Source organism: Triplophysa rosa, linkage group LG8, assembly GCF_024868665.1.
Source record: "Triplophysa rosa linkage group LG8, Trosa_1v2, whole genome shotgun sequence".
Lineage (NCBI taxonomy): Eukaryota > Metazoa > Chordata > Actinopteri > Cypriniformes > Nemacheilidae > Triplophysa > Triplophysa rosa.
Genome location: NC_079897.1, coordinates 12,340,751 through 12,355,802, shown reverse-complemented (window position 1 = coordinate 12,355,802; position 15,052 = coordinate 12,340,751). Strand labels below are relative to the sequence as shown.

The following is a 15,052-nucleotide window of genomic DNA, read 5'->3' as shown; positions in this document are numbered from 1 at the left end:
TCTCTAAAATAAACACTAATGCCTAATTATCCGTGATTCATTTATTCAAAATGTTTTTTTATACCTTACAGGTTTTTATTGTAGATGTTGTTTTACTGATTTTTGATTCGTGAGAAAACAGAATAATATTTAAATACAAATTTAAAATGTATACGCTATAGCTATATACGCTACAGGAAACAATGAAAATGCTCATTAATGATAAAACAATTGTTTATGTTAGTTCATTGAGCTTTATAATTTAACAGTTACAACTTTTGATTTTAAAAATATGATTTTAACAAATGCTGAAATGAACATGTGATTTTAACAAATGCAAGCTTGTAACTTTGTAATTTAAAATATATAACATTTAAAAATATGAATTTACCAAAAGGTTTAAGAAAAAAACAGCATAGCATAAAGGTATGCCAGGTAACACTACAATGAGGTTGTAGTTAACATTATTTAACTACATTAGGTGACAATGAGTAACAATGGACAATATACAACAAGTAATGTAATATAATGTTTTATGCAAAATGTATTAATCTTTGTTAATGTTACTAATACAATACAATACAATACCAAAAGGAATTAGGCTCATAACAAAAGACGTGGCATTGATTACATCTGAATTGAACCCTGAACTAATTCAACCACTGTGCACTGGTCAATCATTGCTAAATTATAATGATTGTTTTTTTACTGCTTCTTCCACTCAATAAATATGGGGTACAGCTGGTTTCATCTGATCATTTTTACAGAGGAATGTCTCAAAATGATTGTCCATGTAAGTTAAAATATTTTCATTTATTCATTAATGTCATTTTATATGTATATTTACTCATTATTCCACTGTACAAAACAGGACTTTACTAATTAATGTGTAAATAGTGACTAAGGATTATTGCATTTTTATTCACATTTAGATCTGAAACTAGAATTAAATATTGTAAAACATTCTTCATTAGGCAAACAGAACATAAACATGGATGATGATGCAGATATTGCCGTTGTTGGCATAGGATGCAATTTCCCTGGAGGTAAAAATAATATTGCAATGTGCAGTAATTCATAATTTGTTTCGTGTTATGTTATAACAGTGTAGTCTACCATTGGTCTCATGTATATCCCAAAACTTGTAGGTGAGGGACTTGAGAACTTCTGGAGGGTCCTTCTTCATGGAAAGAACTGTGTCATTCAAATACCAAATGAAAGATTTGACCTCACTCAATGGTACGATTCAGATGACAGTAAGCCTGGAAAAACATACACAGCAAAAGCAGCACTTATTGATGGGTAAGACTTTAATTTCCTTATATATGTATGCTTATAATATTCATATATAAGCATTTTGTTAACTAACTTTTTTTTTAGAAAAGGAACTATTGTAATGTTAAAGGAAAAGGTTAATATTTTTATTTAAAAGTGGACAACATTTTCCTTTAACATTAATCATGAACAACAACAGAACATATCATGTTCAGTTCATCCTATAATATTTTAACACAGTAAATTGAACAAATAAAATATTTATATTTATATTATCTTTATATGACAGTGTTGACAAGTACTGACAGTTCCAGAAGATTAAGACAAATTTATTTTCCTCCACATTTATTCAGTGTTTGGCTTTTCTCATTTTTGTGTGTATCCAGTATCTCACTGGAAAACACAAGAACCATTTTGTCCCTTGAGGGATCAGTTAAACCTGAAATGTTTACCATAATTGCATGAACATTGTTTGTAAATTGTAAATCATCTTTTAAGTCCTCGGTTGGTAATTGATGTCTTGGTGAATTTTATTAAGAAAGAAACTAAAGTCTATTCATGCTTGTTATAAATCAAACTAAATAAAAATGCTTAAAGCTTTCAGTAAGGGTTAGGTTTATGGTATAAAATCTACAGTCCAGTTGCATGTAATACAGTATAAAGGTCATGAAATTCAGTGTGTGCTTGTATGTTTACAGTAAATTCTATGTATAGAAAGTATTTAAATAATCCAATTATTAATGTAATTTAAATCATGAAACAACATAATAATTATTCAAAAAAAAAACATCATATCACTGTACTGAATATAGAAATGTGCTAAATGATGGCATAGAAAAATATAACTGTCTTATATCTCTATATCTTTAATCAAAATCAAACATTGATCTTGTTATCTCAGAATTACATTTTGAGACATTAGCTTGGTTTTCACAGGCAGGGTCACATTGTATAAGTAAAAAGTCCTAAGTACACACATTTTCTTAATATTTATATGTTTAATTATATATTTCCTCATTTTACCATAAAATTAGCTTTTTGAAATCATATATAAGCTCCTGGTATGCTCAGTAAACCATATATGAATCTTGACTTTTCATTCTATACAGTTTAAATGAGTTTGACCACAAGTTCTTTGGTATCACTGAAGCTGAATCAGCCAACATGGACCCTCAGCATAAACTTTTGCTACAGTGCACTTACAGAGCCCTAGAGAACGCAGGGATACCAATGGAAAAGGCCAGTGGAACAAGTACAGGAGTGTTTCTGGGTAACATAACTACAATTAATATCTATTTTAACTTTGAATTACTTTAAATCGTCTTGGGAAAAGTGTGAAAGAGAAAAGTGAGTCAGTTGCAGTATGTTGCAATTAGATACTTAAACCAGAATCAATTACAGTAGAATTAAATCAATACACAATTTTCAAAAAAATCTGTGAGAGGATTTGTCTATTAGTAACTGCTTTAAAAAGGTTATTGCAGTTGTTATACTGATAACAATTATTTTAATTTCAGTTAAATATTGTTTTTCTTTTCTTTCAGGTTTGATGAACAGAGACTTTGAGGTGGCCTCAGCGAGAATTAACCCAAAACAAATAGATCACTCCTATAGTACTGGTATAGCAATGAGCATAGCTGCCAACCGCATCTCCTACACATTTAACTTTACTGGTCCTTCACTATCCATTGACTGTGCCTGTTCCTCATCGCTTGTTGCCCTTCACTTTGCTTGTCAGGCCATAAAACAAGGTAGTCTTCAATCCAATCTACAAGAAAGACTTCTCGATATTTTTTTATTGTTACAATTTTTAAATTTTTAAATCTGTGACTTGTTAGCAACCAGATAATTGGTTGTTTTACCTCAATTATATGGCTTTGGTTTTGACATTCTTGTCACTGAACAGGTGACTGTGAAATGGCTTTGTGTGGAGGTGTGACCTGCATACTGGAGCCAACAGTGTTTGTGGCTCTCTCCAAGGCAAAGATGATCTCCCCTGAAGGTACCAGTAAACCTTTCAGTAGAAAAGCAGATGGATATGGGAGAGGAGAAGGCTGTGGGGTTGTTGTTCTAAAGCCTCTGAAAAAGGTAAACAAACATCAGTTTGTTTACATAAGTATGACCAAATGTACCTTATGAACCACTGAAAACAACAAACCCATGTGTTCTGTATTTTGACAGGCACTTCAAGACCACGATCATATCTGGGGAATCATTAGCAAAACAGCAGTAAATCAAGATGGTCACACTGTTAGCCCGATCACCAAACCATCCATGATACAGCAAGAGGAGCTGCTTAGAAAAATCTACTCAACAGACACTGAACTGACTAGTGTCCAGTACATTGAGGCTCATGGGACGGGGACTCCAGTTGGAGATCCAGTAGAGGCAGGTAGTATTTCGAAAGTCATTGCCAAAGCAAGACCTCATGAATGTGGACCACTCCTCATTGGTTCTGTTAAGAGCAACATTGGACACACAGAATCTGCAGCAGGTGTTGCCGGACTTATAAAGATCCTCTTGATGATGAAGCATGAAACATTTGTGCCCTCAGTGTTCTACTCAGAAGATAACTCCAGCATAGACACTAAATCTCTCAATCTAAAAATTCCCACCACAGCAGAGAAATGGCTCAGTGATAATGCTGTGAGAACGGCTGGAGTCAATAATTTTGGGTTTGGTGGAACAAACGCACATGCAGTAGTCAGACAGTATGTGCAGTCAAAGAAAACAAGAAATCAGATCAGTAAATCACATCAGTTCTTTGTTCTTTCTGCAACCTCTGAAAAATCACTCAAAATTATGATGGAAGATGCTGCAGAACAGATTAGTGCTGGGACTATAACAGATCTACAATCTTTACTGTTCACATCTGCTTGTAGAAGAAGTCATCTGAAACACAAATACAGGAAAGTATTTCAGACATCATCCTTGACAGACCTGAAAGAGACACTTACTGCTGCCCAACAGAAAAAGCTTGTCCCCTCAAAGACAGACTCCAAGTTAGTCTTTGTGTTTTGTGGGAATGGTGTAACTTATCCTGGTATGTGCAAGCAGCTCCTAAAACAAGAACCTGTTTTTAGAGAAGTCGTGGAGAAGATCGAAACCCTGATGCAAAGCTACTCAAGTTTCAACCTGTATGAGAAGTTAGAAAGTAAATCTGATGACTTCACTGATCCAAAGGTTGTCCAGCCTCTCCTGTTTGCTATTCAGGTCGCGATTACTAGCCTCCTAAAGCACTGGGGCATCACTCCTGATGCTGTTCTTGGGCACTCCATTGGAGAGGTTGCTGCAGCTCATTGTTCTGGTTTGTTGTCACTCGAGGATGCAGTCAAAGTCATCCACTATCGCAGTTCATTGCAAAGCACTGTAACAGGAGGGAAGATGCTGGTTGTCAGTAATATGGCTGTTTCTGAAATCTTGAAACTTCTTCCATCTTATTCAGGAAGGGTTTGTCTGGCTGCTTACAACAGCCCACAGTCATGTACCCTGTCAGGAGATGCAGAGGACATTGACAGATTGCATCAATATTTAAGCAACTCAGCCAGAGAAAAAGATCTGTTCCTTCATGTTCTGGATGTCCCTGCTGCCTATCACAGCCACATGATGGATCCCATTGTATCCAGAGTGAAAGAGAATATAGCCTCATTACAGGGACAAAATCTGGTGACAGAATTGTTCTCAACAGTGACTGGTGAAAGTTTGTGCTCCACAGATTTTATTACTGGTGAATACTGGGCAAGAAATATCAGGGAGCCAGTTGCATTTGAACAAGCGGTAAGATCAGCAGCTAAAAACAGGAGGAATGTGATCTTTGTTGAGATTGGCCCAAGAAGATCTTTGCACAGGTACATCACAGAGACTCTGGGAAATGACGTCAATGTTCTTCCCTCAGTGCAACCAGATAAGGATCACGATACAGTGCTTGCTATTGTATCCAAATTATTTGAGCTTGGAGTCAAAGTGGACTGGGGAATGTTTTACAAAGGATTTGAGACTGAACCAATTCCTCACCCACGCTATCAGTTTGATAATGTGAAGAAAGATGTCTTCTCCTCTGATTTCCAGTTGGCTGGTCCTACCAGCAACCACCCAGTAGTTACACAAATGAGTTCAGACAGTTCAGTGTTCAGCTGTGATTTATTATCTGACTCAGTGGCCTTCCTGCAGGACCATAAACATAACGGTGTTGCCATCCTTCCTGGTGCATTGTATGCTGAATTGGGCCTAGCAACATTCATGGTGTATGCAAAACCAAAAGTCCCACTCAGTTCTCTGCAGCTCAGCGTCGCATTCCAGAGTCCTTTCATTTTCACCCAGAATGCCCCAAAAATGCAAGTAAAATTGGATCCATCAGACAATTTAGCAATGAACACATGCAATTTCAAAGTACAGTCTAATTCTGCAGTATATGCATATGGCAGTGTAGAAGCAAAGCCAGGTAGAATGCCTGAAGTGCAGACCATTTCATTGGACTCTGTCTTCAAACGATGCACATGCCTCATCACTACAGAAGAGCTTTACAAACATCTTAGTCAGACAGGACTTGAGTACGGTTCTGTCTTCATAAATAAATCAGATGTTTATTGTGGTGAAGAATTCAGAGAGTGCATATCTGTTTTGAGGATCCCAGAAGAATTACTTCTTCATTTGCATGACTATTACCTTCACCCCGTTGTCTTGGATTATGTCATGCAGCTTATTCCCGGAACTATGGTGGGCAAGCTTTCAGCAAGACCTCAATTTCCTGCACAAATAGGTAGCTTGACTGTATTTGAACCATTTCAAGAGGAGATGGTTGTGTATTTGAAAGCAATACATGAGGGGGAAGATAATTTTGAAATCTGTGGCTGCTTAACCAACAAACAGGGTAAGGTTTTGGTTGAGCTCAGACATGTGAAGATCAGAATGCTTGGAAGTCGTTCTTATGTTGTCGATGAATACTTCTTCCACCACAGCTTCAGCATCACGGCTGAAGATGCCACATTGAATACATCAATCAAGGCACTGGTCTTTTCTGATGAGGTAGGAATTTCCAAAGCTTTGCAACAGTACTTAGACCCAACGTCAAGATATATTCCATCCTCAAATGGCATTACACTGTTGGAATGTGGACCTGAATTTCTTTTGTCAAAGCTGAAAATTTCAAATGTAAAGAAACATTTCCAGGAAATTTTGTTCATGTGGGGTGATGCAGACCTAACTTCTCTCAAATCAGAAAATGTCTTGGACATCATGGCAGGTTGTTGTGAGATTTTCCGAAAGATTGTTGGATACCTCAAGGCTAATCATTTCCCAGGTGCTATCAGAGTAATAACCTATAGGTCCTCTGAGAGTTTAGTGGATTACATCAGTCCTGGGTTTGTTCTACTAGGCATGATAAGAGCATGTGCAGCTGAGTTGTCAGAACTCTCCTTTCAGCTGATTGACTTGGGCTCTGTTTCATCTGAAGATATCAAAGCATTGGCTCAGGTCCTGAGATCATACCCCTGTAGCAAATATCCAGAGCTGATAGTGAAAGAGGGCACAATTCTCAAACCTGAAATCATCCACACAGCATTGCCAAACATGGAGAGCACATCAAAAAGTGTCCACATGTTGCATAATGAAGTCTTCACCTTGCAAACATCTGATCCATATGAAATAACAAATCTATCAGCTACAAAAGTGGACAATTCAGTTGAACCAATTCAGGGAAAAAACATTGAGGTTCAAATTAGTAAAATTTGTGTGCATTCATCAGACTACTTTCCTGTCAGCACCTCTGAATTCACTTATGGCCAGACAATGTATTGGAACAAGCACACAACTCAAAACCATAAACTTCTAGCCCTTGATTTCAATGGGATTGTCACAGCTGTGGGTAAAGATGTAGACAAACTGAAAGTTGGGGACCAGATTGTGTGTTGTTATCCTGTGGCTGCCATCTCCAAAGTTGTTCTCCCAGCATCCGTTTGCTACAAAACAAAAAGGCTTTCATTCCTGAAGGACAACCCCTGTATGTCTTATATGCTACTGGCCTGGGAGATTCTGCATGAGATTTTACCCAAAGCCAAAAATCAGAGGAAATTGGCCATTTTCTCAACTGTTCCTGACTCCTGTTTGATGAAGGTCTTAACTACTACTGCAAACAGATCAGGTTGGATCATCAGAGTGAGCACACAGGCAGATCAGCTTGCTTGTGATTTTCATGAGGTGGAAGGAGCTGTCCTTCTTCCTCCATATAATGAGAAGATAATTGAAACAGTTAACAAAGTTACAGTCATCAAAGATGTTGTTCTTGTCTGTGACAACCTGCGAGAGTTTCAAGTCAATCCGAAAACTTTCAGAAATACCAATGATGAAGTCCACATCCATTTCCTCTCCATGTCTCAGATAATGCAGAAATGGTCTCTGCGTATTAATATGACAAAAGTCTACCGCTGGCTGAAATCCATGCATTTGGACAGAAAGTCTTTAGATTTAAACACAACACATTTTCAAAGAAGGAAATCTCAAGACATTGATCTTCTCTTTGTAAAAGAATCTGATTCATACTTCACAAGCCAGATTCTACCCATCATAATCCTGAACAATGATTACAAAAACCAGCTGTCAGATATTCCAGTGTTGGCCAAACACAGACTTTTCCAGAAAAATTCAGTGTATATCGTCACAGGTGGTCTGACCGGGCTGGGCTATGAGACAGTGAAGTTCATTGCTCAGAAAGGAGGAGGAAACATTGTCATTTTTTCAAGGAGCAATCCAAATCCTCAAATTCAGCAAGAATGTCAGAATGTCAGTGATCGTTATGGTTCTGTCATTAAATGTCTACAGTGTGATGTTTCCGTATCAGAGCAAGTTGAACAGGCAATTGCTCACATTGGAAAACTTTTTCCATCCAGTCCAGTCAAAGGAGTCTTTCACAGTGCAGTTGTCTTGCACGATGGGCTAATCGAAAGTCTTGACAAATCTCTTTATGAAAAAGTAATGAAACCAAAGGTTAATGGAGCGATTAACCTTCACCGTGCTACTAAACACTGCCATCTGGATTACTTTGTATGCTATTCCTCAATCTCTGCCTTCATTGGCAATGCATCACAGACAAATTATGCAGCTGCTAATACGTTCATGGACACTTTCTGCCAGTACCGCAGAAACATGGGACTTTCAGGACAGTCAATCAGCTGGGGGGCTTTAAATCTTGGTCTCCTGTTGAACAAAGTGCATTTCCAAAGATTTCTTGAGGCAAAGGGAATCATGCTACTGGAAGTCCCAGAAATTCTTGAAAGTCTTGAGCAATGCCTCTTGATCAACAAACCTCAACAGGTTGTATGCAAGTTCAATTTCAAAAACAACTGGAATAATGTCCTCAGTCAAAACAAGTCTTTGAGTGCCCGACTGTACAGACTAACAGAGGAAGCCTTGAGGAAAGACAGAATAAGCTTATCCAGACCTGACCAGCCCATCACATCACCACATGAATATATGAGGTCAATGATCAGTGAAACAATTGGTGTTGAGATGGACGACCTTAATGATGACACTCATCTTTCTGATTTAGGCCTTGACTCAATGTTAGCCATGACTCTGCAAAATAAAATCTTCCAGGACAGATGTGTGAATGTCCCTCTAGTGACTCTACTGGATCCAAACAGTACTCTGTCAAGTCTCATCAAAATCCTGCAGGATAATTCTGTAGAAGAGAATCAAAGCAAAGATGAGAACATATCTACATATCTATAATGATGATATTTTCCCGAAGCAGTCTATATGATTCAAAAAGACTATTCAGGAATTCATGACAATTTGTCATACATAATATAATTACACATAGTATAAATAGCAAGTACTGTACATGTACTGTGCATGTGTAATCATTCAGTGTCTTCATAGATTTCTTTGTCAATTTTTAATGTATTCATTTGTGTGTAGTTAAACAAAACATTTATCCCATATGAGTGACTGAATACTCATGTGTCTTTGTTGATCTGGATAGTAAGACTGTGTGTTTTTTTCTTTCTGAAGAGATCAAGTTAACAATTGTTGGGATCACAGATAACTATTTTTTGATGAGTTGTAATTAGTAGCTGTGTCAAGAATTATTAAAATATTGTCTGACTTAAAAACACAATAAAGACATAATCTCCTTTTTTATGCCTCATGTTGTTTTTATGTCTCTCTCTAGTACTCTTGTATGTTAATTGCTTTTAATTTAAATATTGGATAAGATTCATACCATTTGAAAGTACAAAACATAAACATAAAACTGTCCTTTTTTATTAAAGATAAAGAAAATTTCTCATTAAGCAGCTTTACAAGTTAATGTGACTTTAATTTACATTCATAATTTATATTAGAATAGGTTAACAGAATTGATCAAAATAAGCAAAATTAGGAAAAAATAGTTTTTATAAAATAAAAACAAAGATTTACTTTCATGTCAACTAATATGGATATTTATTAGTCTTTGTATTTATTAGTTACACATAAATCAAACTGTTTGACCTATAAAACGCGTCCCTGGCAGACGCTTTTACCCAAAGTGACTTCATACAAAGAACAAAAGAAGCAATCAAAGCAAAAAAAAAGCAACAATGTTTAAGTGACGTAAAATTGGTCCCAGTTTGTCTAACCCTAAAACAACCTTGTGGACAAATTGGTCCAAAATCATTTTCTTTGAGAAAAAAAGTGGTTCCTTAAATTAAGCACTACGAGATTGAATTGCTTTTCGTAAGTTTTCCCCTGAACACAAGTTTGGACTTCAATCAGCAATGTTAAGTGGTTGAAAAAATGCACTCTTTTTCCATCATGAACAAATTTGTACACCCCTAGGAAATGAATGGGAAATGACAGGCTGATTTCAACCTACAGCCACGTAAAAAAAATATATATATATACCATTACAGAGACCATTTTCTGATTTTAAAATGTACCAAACCATTGCAGTCTATCTCTCCTTCCGGTTTTCTTCCCACCTCTGCCTAGTTTTTGATTTCAACATGGCAGTGGAGTGAAGTCAGTCTATTGCGGTCATATATTAAGCACTTGCATGCATGCTGAATATGTGCCTACATACATGCATGCACATATACAGTACATACATGAATACAAACTTGTGTATTTACTTTACCAGGTGCAGCAGCCAGCCATTGTCAGAGACCTACATTCAGCATGAAATGACTGCTAAAAATATCAGTAAACGCAATTCCGTGCAACATTTCAGTGTCCAGGAACACCGGATTTCTTTGTAAATCATAGGGAAGTCGTAGCTGCTTGTAATTTCAGCAAATAATTGAGTGTTTTAGTCCCGGTTTCTTTGTTTCTCCTATTCTCCTCAGCCATTTTGCTGGGTGTTTTGCCACCCAGGGGAGTGTGTCCCAGGGCGTATCCTGACATGTGCACCTGGGGAAGTGACGTCAATGCATACCCTCTATTGTATCTATTTAAGTTCCAGTCGATGGTGAATGACGTCACTTCCCCATACAAACACGCCCCGTTGAATAAGCCCACCCCGCCATTGATTGACAGGTTTCTGTACAAGTCAGAGGAAATGCAAATTCAAAGGGATTTGCGATTTCATTTGAGTTTTGGCAGGCTTAATACGCGACGCCAGTAGAAGTGAAATAGCATATGGGGAATTGCTATTGCGATTTAAATATGGCAGGGTCATAATTCATTTTTAATTTAGTCTGCAAAATTATTCCATAGTCACTGATCACGGGGTTATGGCAAACAAATCAAGCTCCGGTACAGTGCTTCACCGTGAGATGCTTAGTTTTTTGATACAAGCTTCAAAGCCTCGGTGTCAAACGTCACATCACTACCTCTGCCTGTTTAACCAACACTAAGTTTGCCCCTAACTGGCTTGTTAGCACAATCTTGTTAGCACTTGTATATAATTGTACATATTTGGGTGTAGGGAGTCTGACGCCACTCCTTTAACCTGTATCTTTTATTTATTGTTTTGTGTAACAAGGGAGGTTAGAGAATTGTATTTTGTTTGTTTAACTGTTTTGTAAATGTTGTTAAGTTCTGTTTCTTGTTTATTCCTTTGGCAAATGTCAACTCCTGAAGAAACACCTCAATTGCTTATCTGATTTCTTTATTATTAAAATATCCATTCATTTTCCAAAATTGTATTGTTTTAGGTATTTTCTTTTATGCTATGCCCTTACCCCTAGATGGGGGTAACACTAATGTTTTCCATTTTTCCACATGTATCAATATTACATAAACTACTAAATTAATGATTAAATGATTTCATATCATCTCAGGTATAATTCTGTGTATGTTTGAGACAATATGAAACAGTTGCATGTAATGTTCATTTTGTGTTAGGAGCAGTTTGTGTGGATTTGGGCATCCCTTTGCCATCTTCCTGTCTGGACCTGGCTTGATTTGTATTGTTTTCTTTTTTAAGCATGTTGCATGTAGCGTATTCCAGAAAGCAGGTTATGTGACTAACCTGAGTAAGTAAAAGTGGATAACCTCAGCTCTTGGTTCCAAAACTTAGGTGTCAGGATACATAACCACAGCAACTTACTTAAAGATTAGGTGTAATTATGTGCAATTTTACAGCAATATTATGATTACATATTGGCAGCAGACTGACAGTTGAAGGGGAGGAGTTAACGGATGCTTCACCCAAGCCGTCAAACATAAGTCATCTAAGATGGATAGTCATTACAGGACGGAAGTGCATTTTAAGCCTTTAACTAAAGATTATGAGGGCACACGATTTTTAAAAAAAGAGAATGACTCACATTGATGGGACTTTAATGACTTGTATTTGTCACGGTCCACCGTCTGCCATCATTTACCACTGGACTACACTTCCCATAATCCTTTGCACCCGTCTCACCTGATCCCTATCATATGGACATCAATGCTAATTCCCATCACCTGTCTACCTCTCCTTATCTGTCTTATTTAAGTTCTCTCCTTATTTCAGTTCTTTGTCTGGTATTACGTAAATGGCGTTGTGCTTGTATTAATCCTGGATAATATTAAAAGTATATTGGATTATCTACGTCTCTCGAGTGGTCCCTGCACGAACCGTAACAGTATTATAAGTTATTAGACGTGCTTTTTGATTACTAAAGTTTGGGGGAAAATAAAACCGATTTCATTGGGGCTTATTAACTGACCAGGGCTGCGTTTCCCGATAACGTTGTCTCTAAGCATACTACGAAGACTCTAGGTATATCTTAACTACAGGTATACATTTTCTACATGTTTCCCTAACAATACCTTAGGAGGTTACGTTCCTACGTGCCACGTTAACAGGTGCTGTCCATGGCGGTGGTGCTGAATTAATGGCTATCGATCGCTCGACAATCAATTATTCACTCTATACCATATCCGTGATCCGTGACTCCTCTTCGGGGGAAACAGTAATGCGAAGCTCGGCAAAACATGCATTTATATATGGGATTCCTTCTGTACCAATAAAAATGAACGCAAACTTTTAAAAAACGAAAAAATATATAGAATGAGAAAGAAAAGAAACACTTTGATAATGAAAACAATGAACTCAATTGCAAGAATGTGACATGATTTTCAAATAAACTACTATTTTTCTTAACAATTTTCTAAGTTTCGTTTTTGCAAATAATAGTTTTGAATTCGCTGCTAGATTTTTTATTTGCGCTTTCCTAGTTTTCGTTTACGCTTCTCAATTTTTCGTTCGCCTTTCTGGCACAAATCTCACGTGTGAGCGGGACTTATGGCCACTTTACTCTCATTGGTTAGTGAGATTTGGATTGACAGCTCCCTGACCAGGAAGTCGACACTGAAGACAGTGCAGCGGATTAGAGAGCAATCTGCTTGCGGTTTTCTGTATAGTATTGTTTTAGTGTTTGTACTTAAATTACTTTCTTATTTTGTTAGTAGCAGGGTTGCCAACTTTCACGCACTTAAAAGTAGGACACGCTTCCAGGCTCTATCACGCCGTAACAACAAGCTAACGTCGAGTAAAGACAGGATATATAACGTTAGCCATATTCACATGCAGGTTTTACATCTACATGGGTTTAGAGGCCGTCAAGACAGCAGTCTATAATTTATAATTACAATGATATCAGGAAAACGAGATGCCTAGTGAGTTTTGAGGACATAAAGTGTTATGCTTCAAGTTCATATTTCTAATTTATACATTATAATCGTGGTGGCATTTTATGTATTGTTTCTATCTTTAAATGTTTGTTTATAGTTTAAGAAGTCTCTCTTCTGCTTTTCTTTAACCTGTTTTATGTGGGTGTGTAAATACATAATGAAATTGTTGTTTGCAAGAGGCAGACTAAATTAATAAAACATTCTGAAGGCCTCTAATTGTGTCACCTTATGAATGTGTTTTGTTGTAGCGTTTAAAAAACATAAATGTCATTTGAATGTATTGGTAGTGTTTTATGAGGTGTACTTTCTGTGAATGTAAAGAAAGGGGTATAATACTGTACATTCACCATGAGTTTAAAAAGAAAGATACAGTACTTGACTTATAAGTGGACTTAATTCTTTAAAAGGAAACTGCATGCAAGTGCGACATCGTCATCCTCCTCATCAGCTGGACACAAGTCACCCTCAGGTACATTTATGTAACCGAGATAATAAAATCGCTAAAAGTTTTAATGTCTGTACAGTAACTATATGCAGCAATGTTTTCATTTAGCACGTTAATTTCTCACAACCCAATAATCTGTAACCTGTCTTTATTGGATGTTATAATGCTAGTTGTTCGTTCCTTTTTAAGAAAATAATCTTACAGTCCATAAAATAATACCTGACAGAAAGTATAAAGCACTCAATGAACGAGCTAAGTAAAGACAGAATTGCTACTGTACAGGAATACAACTTTTAGCGATTTTCTTTATTATCTGAATTACATTCATTTACCTGAGGGTGAGGAGGACGCTTGGATCCACACCGCGCATGATTTACCAACTTCAAATACCAATTACTAATATACTAACTAAATAAGAAAGTAGTACAAACAATAAAAATAACAGCATGCAGATCGTTCTCTAAGATTCGTTGCACTGTACTGTCTTCAGTATCGACTTCCTTGTCAGGGAGCTGTCAATCAAAAACTCACTAGCCAATCAGCGTAAAGCGGCCATAAATCCTGCCTACACGTCAGATTTGTGCCAGAAAGGCGAACGAAAAATTGAGAAGCGTAAACGAAAACTCGGAAAGCGCAAATGAAAAATCCAGCAGCGAATTCAAAACTATTATTTGCAAAAACGAAACTTAGAAAATTGTTAAGAAAAATAGCAGTTTATTTGAAAATCATGTCACTTTCTTGCAATTGAGTTTATTGTTTTCATTATCAAAGTGTTTTTTTTTCTTTCTCATTGTATATTTTTGTTAGTTTTTTAAAAGTTTGCGTTCATTCTTATTGGCACAAAAGGAATCCCATATTTATAGCCTGTCATGTGTGTGGCGCATCATCAAAATACGTGCCTGCTGCAGACGCATCGAAAGGGTTTTTAATAAGAGACGTTCGCGTTTGCTAGATACTCGCTTAGTCTCATGCGGCATTCTTTATAAAATAAGCACGTTAGAAATAGATGAGGTTGCATTTATTAGGACTCATAGGATAAAAACTAATTACAAACTAAATCCAAACAAGGATTTTATTTAATTGTGAAATGAGTGTGCAAACCCGCAATCTCATGCCCAAATGTCTCAACACGCTACACTAACTGGCAGTATGGTCATTTATATCAAAGGTTCTCAAACTTTGGGTCATAAGGAGGATCACGCAAAGCCGCTGCTGTTGCGGTGCATTAAAAAAGTGTATTCCAGCAACTAACAATTA

At 36.8% G+C, this 15,052-nt stretch overlaps 1 protein-coding gene across 1 annotated transcript; it reads left to right on the top strand.

Moving 5' to 3' along the window:
- The first annotated feature begins 970 nt into the window (after positions 1–970).
- On the top strand, positions 971–8,979 carry LOC130557459 (uncharacterized). The gene is made up of 6 exons (XM_057339203.1): positions 971–1,025; positions 1,128–1,281; positions 2,364–2,524; positions 2,799–3,005; positions 3,161–3,342; positions 3,436–8,979. The coding sequence occupies exons 1-6, from the start codon at positions 971–973 to the stop codon at positions 8,977–8,979; spliced, it is 6,303 nt and encodes a 2,100-aa protein (XP_057195186.1).
- The last annotated feature ends 6,073 nt before the right edge of the window (positions 8,980–15,052 follow it).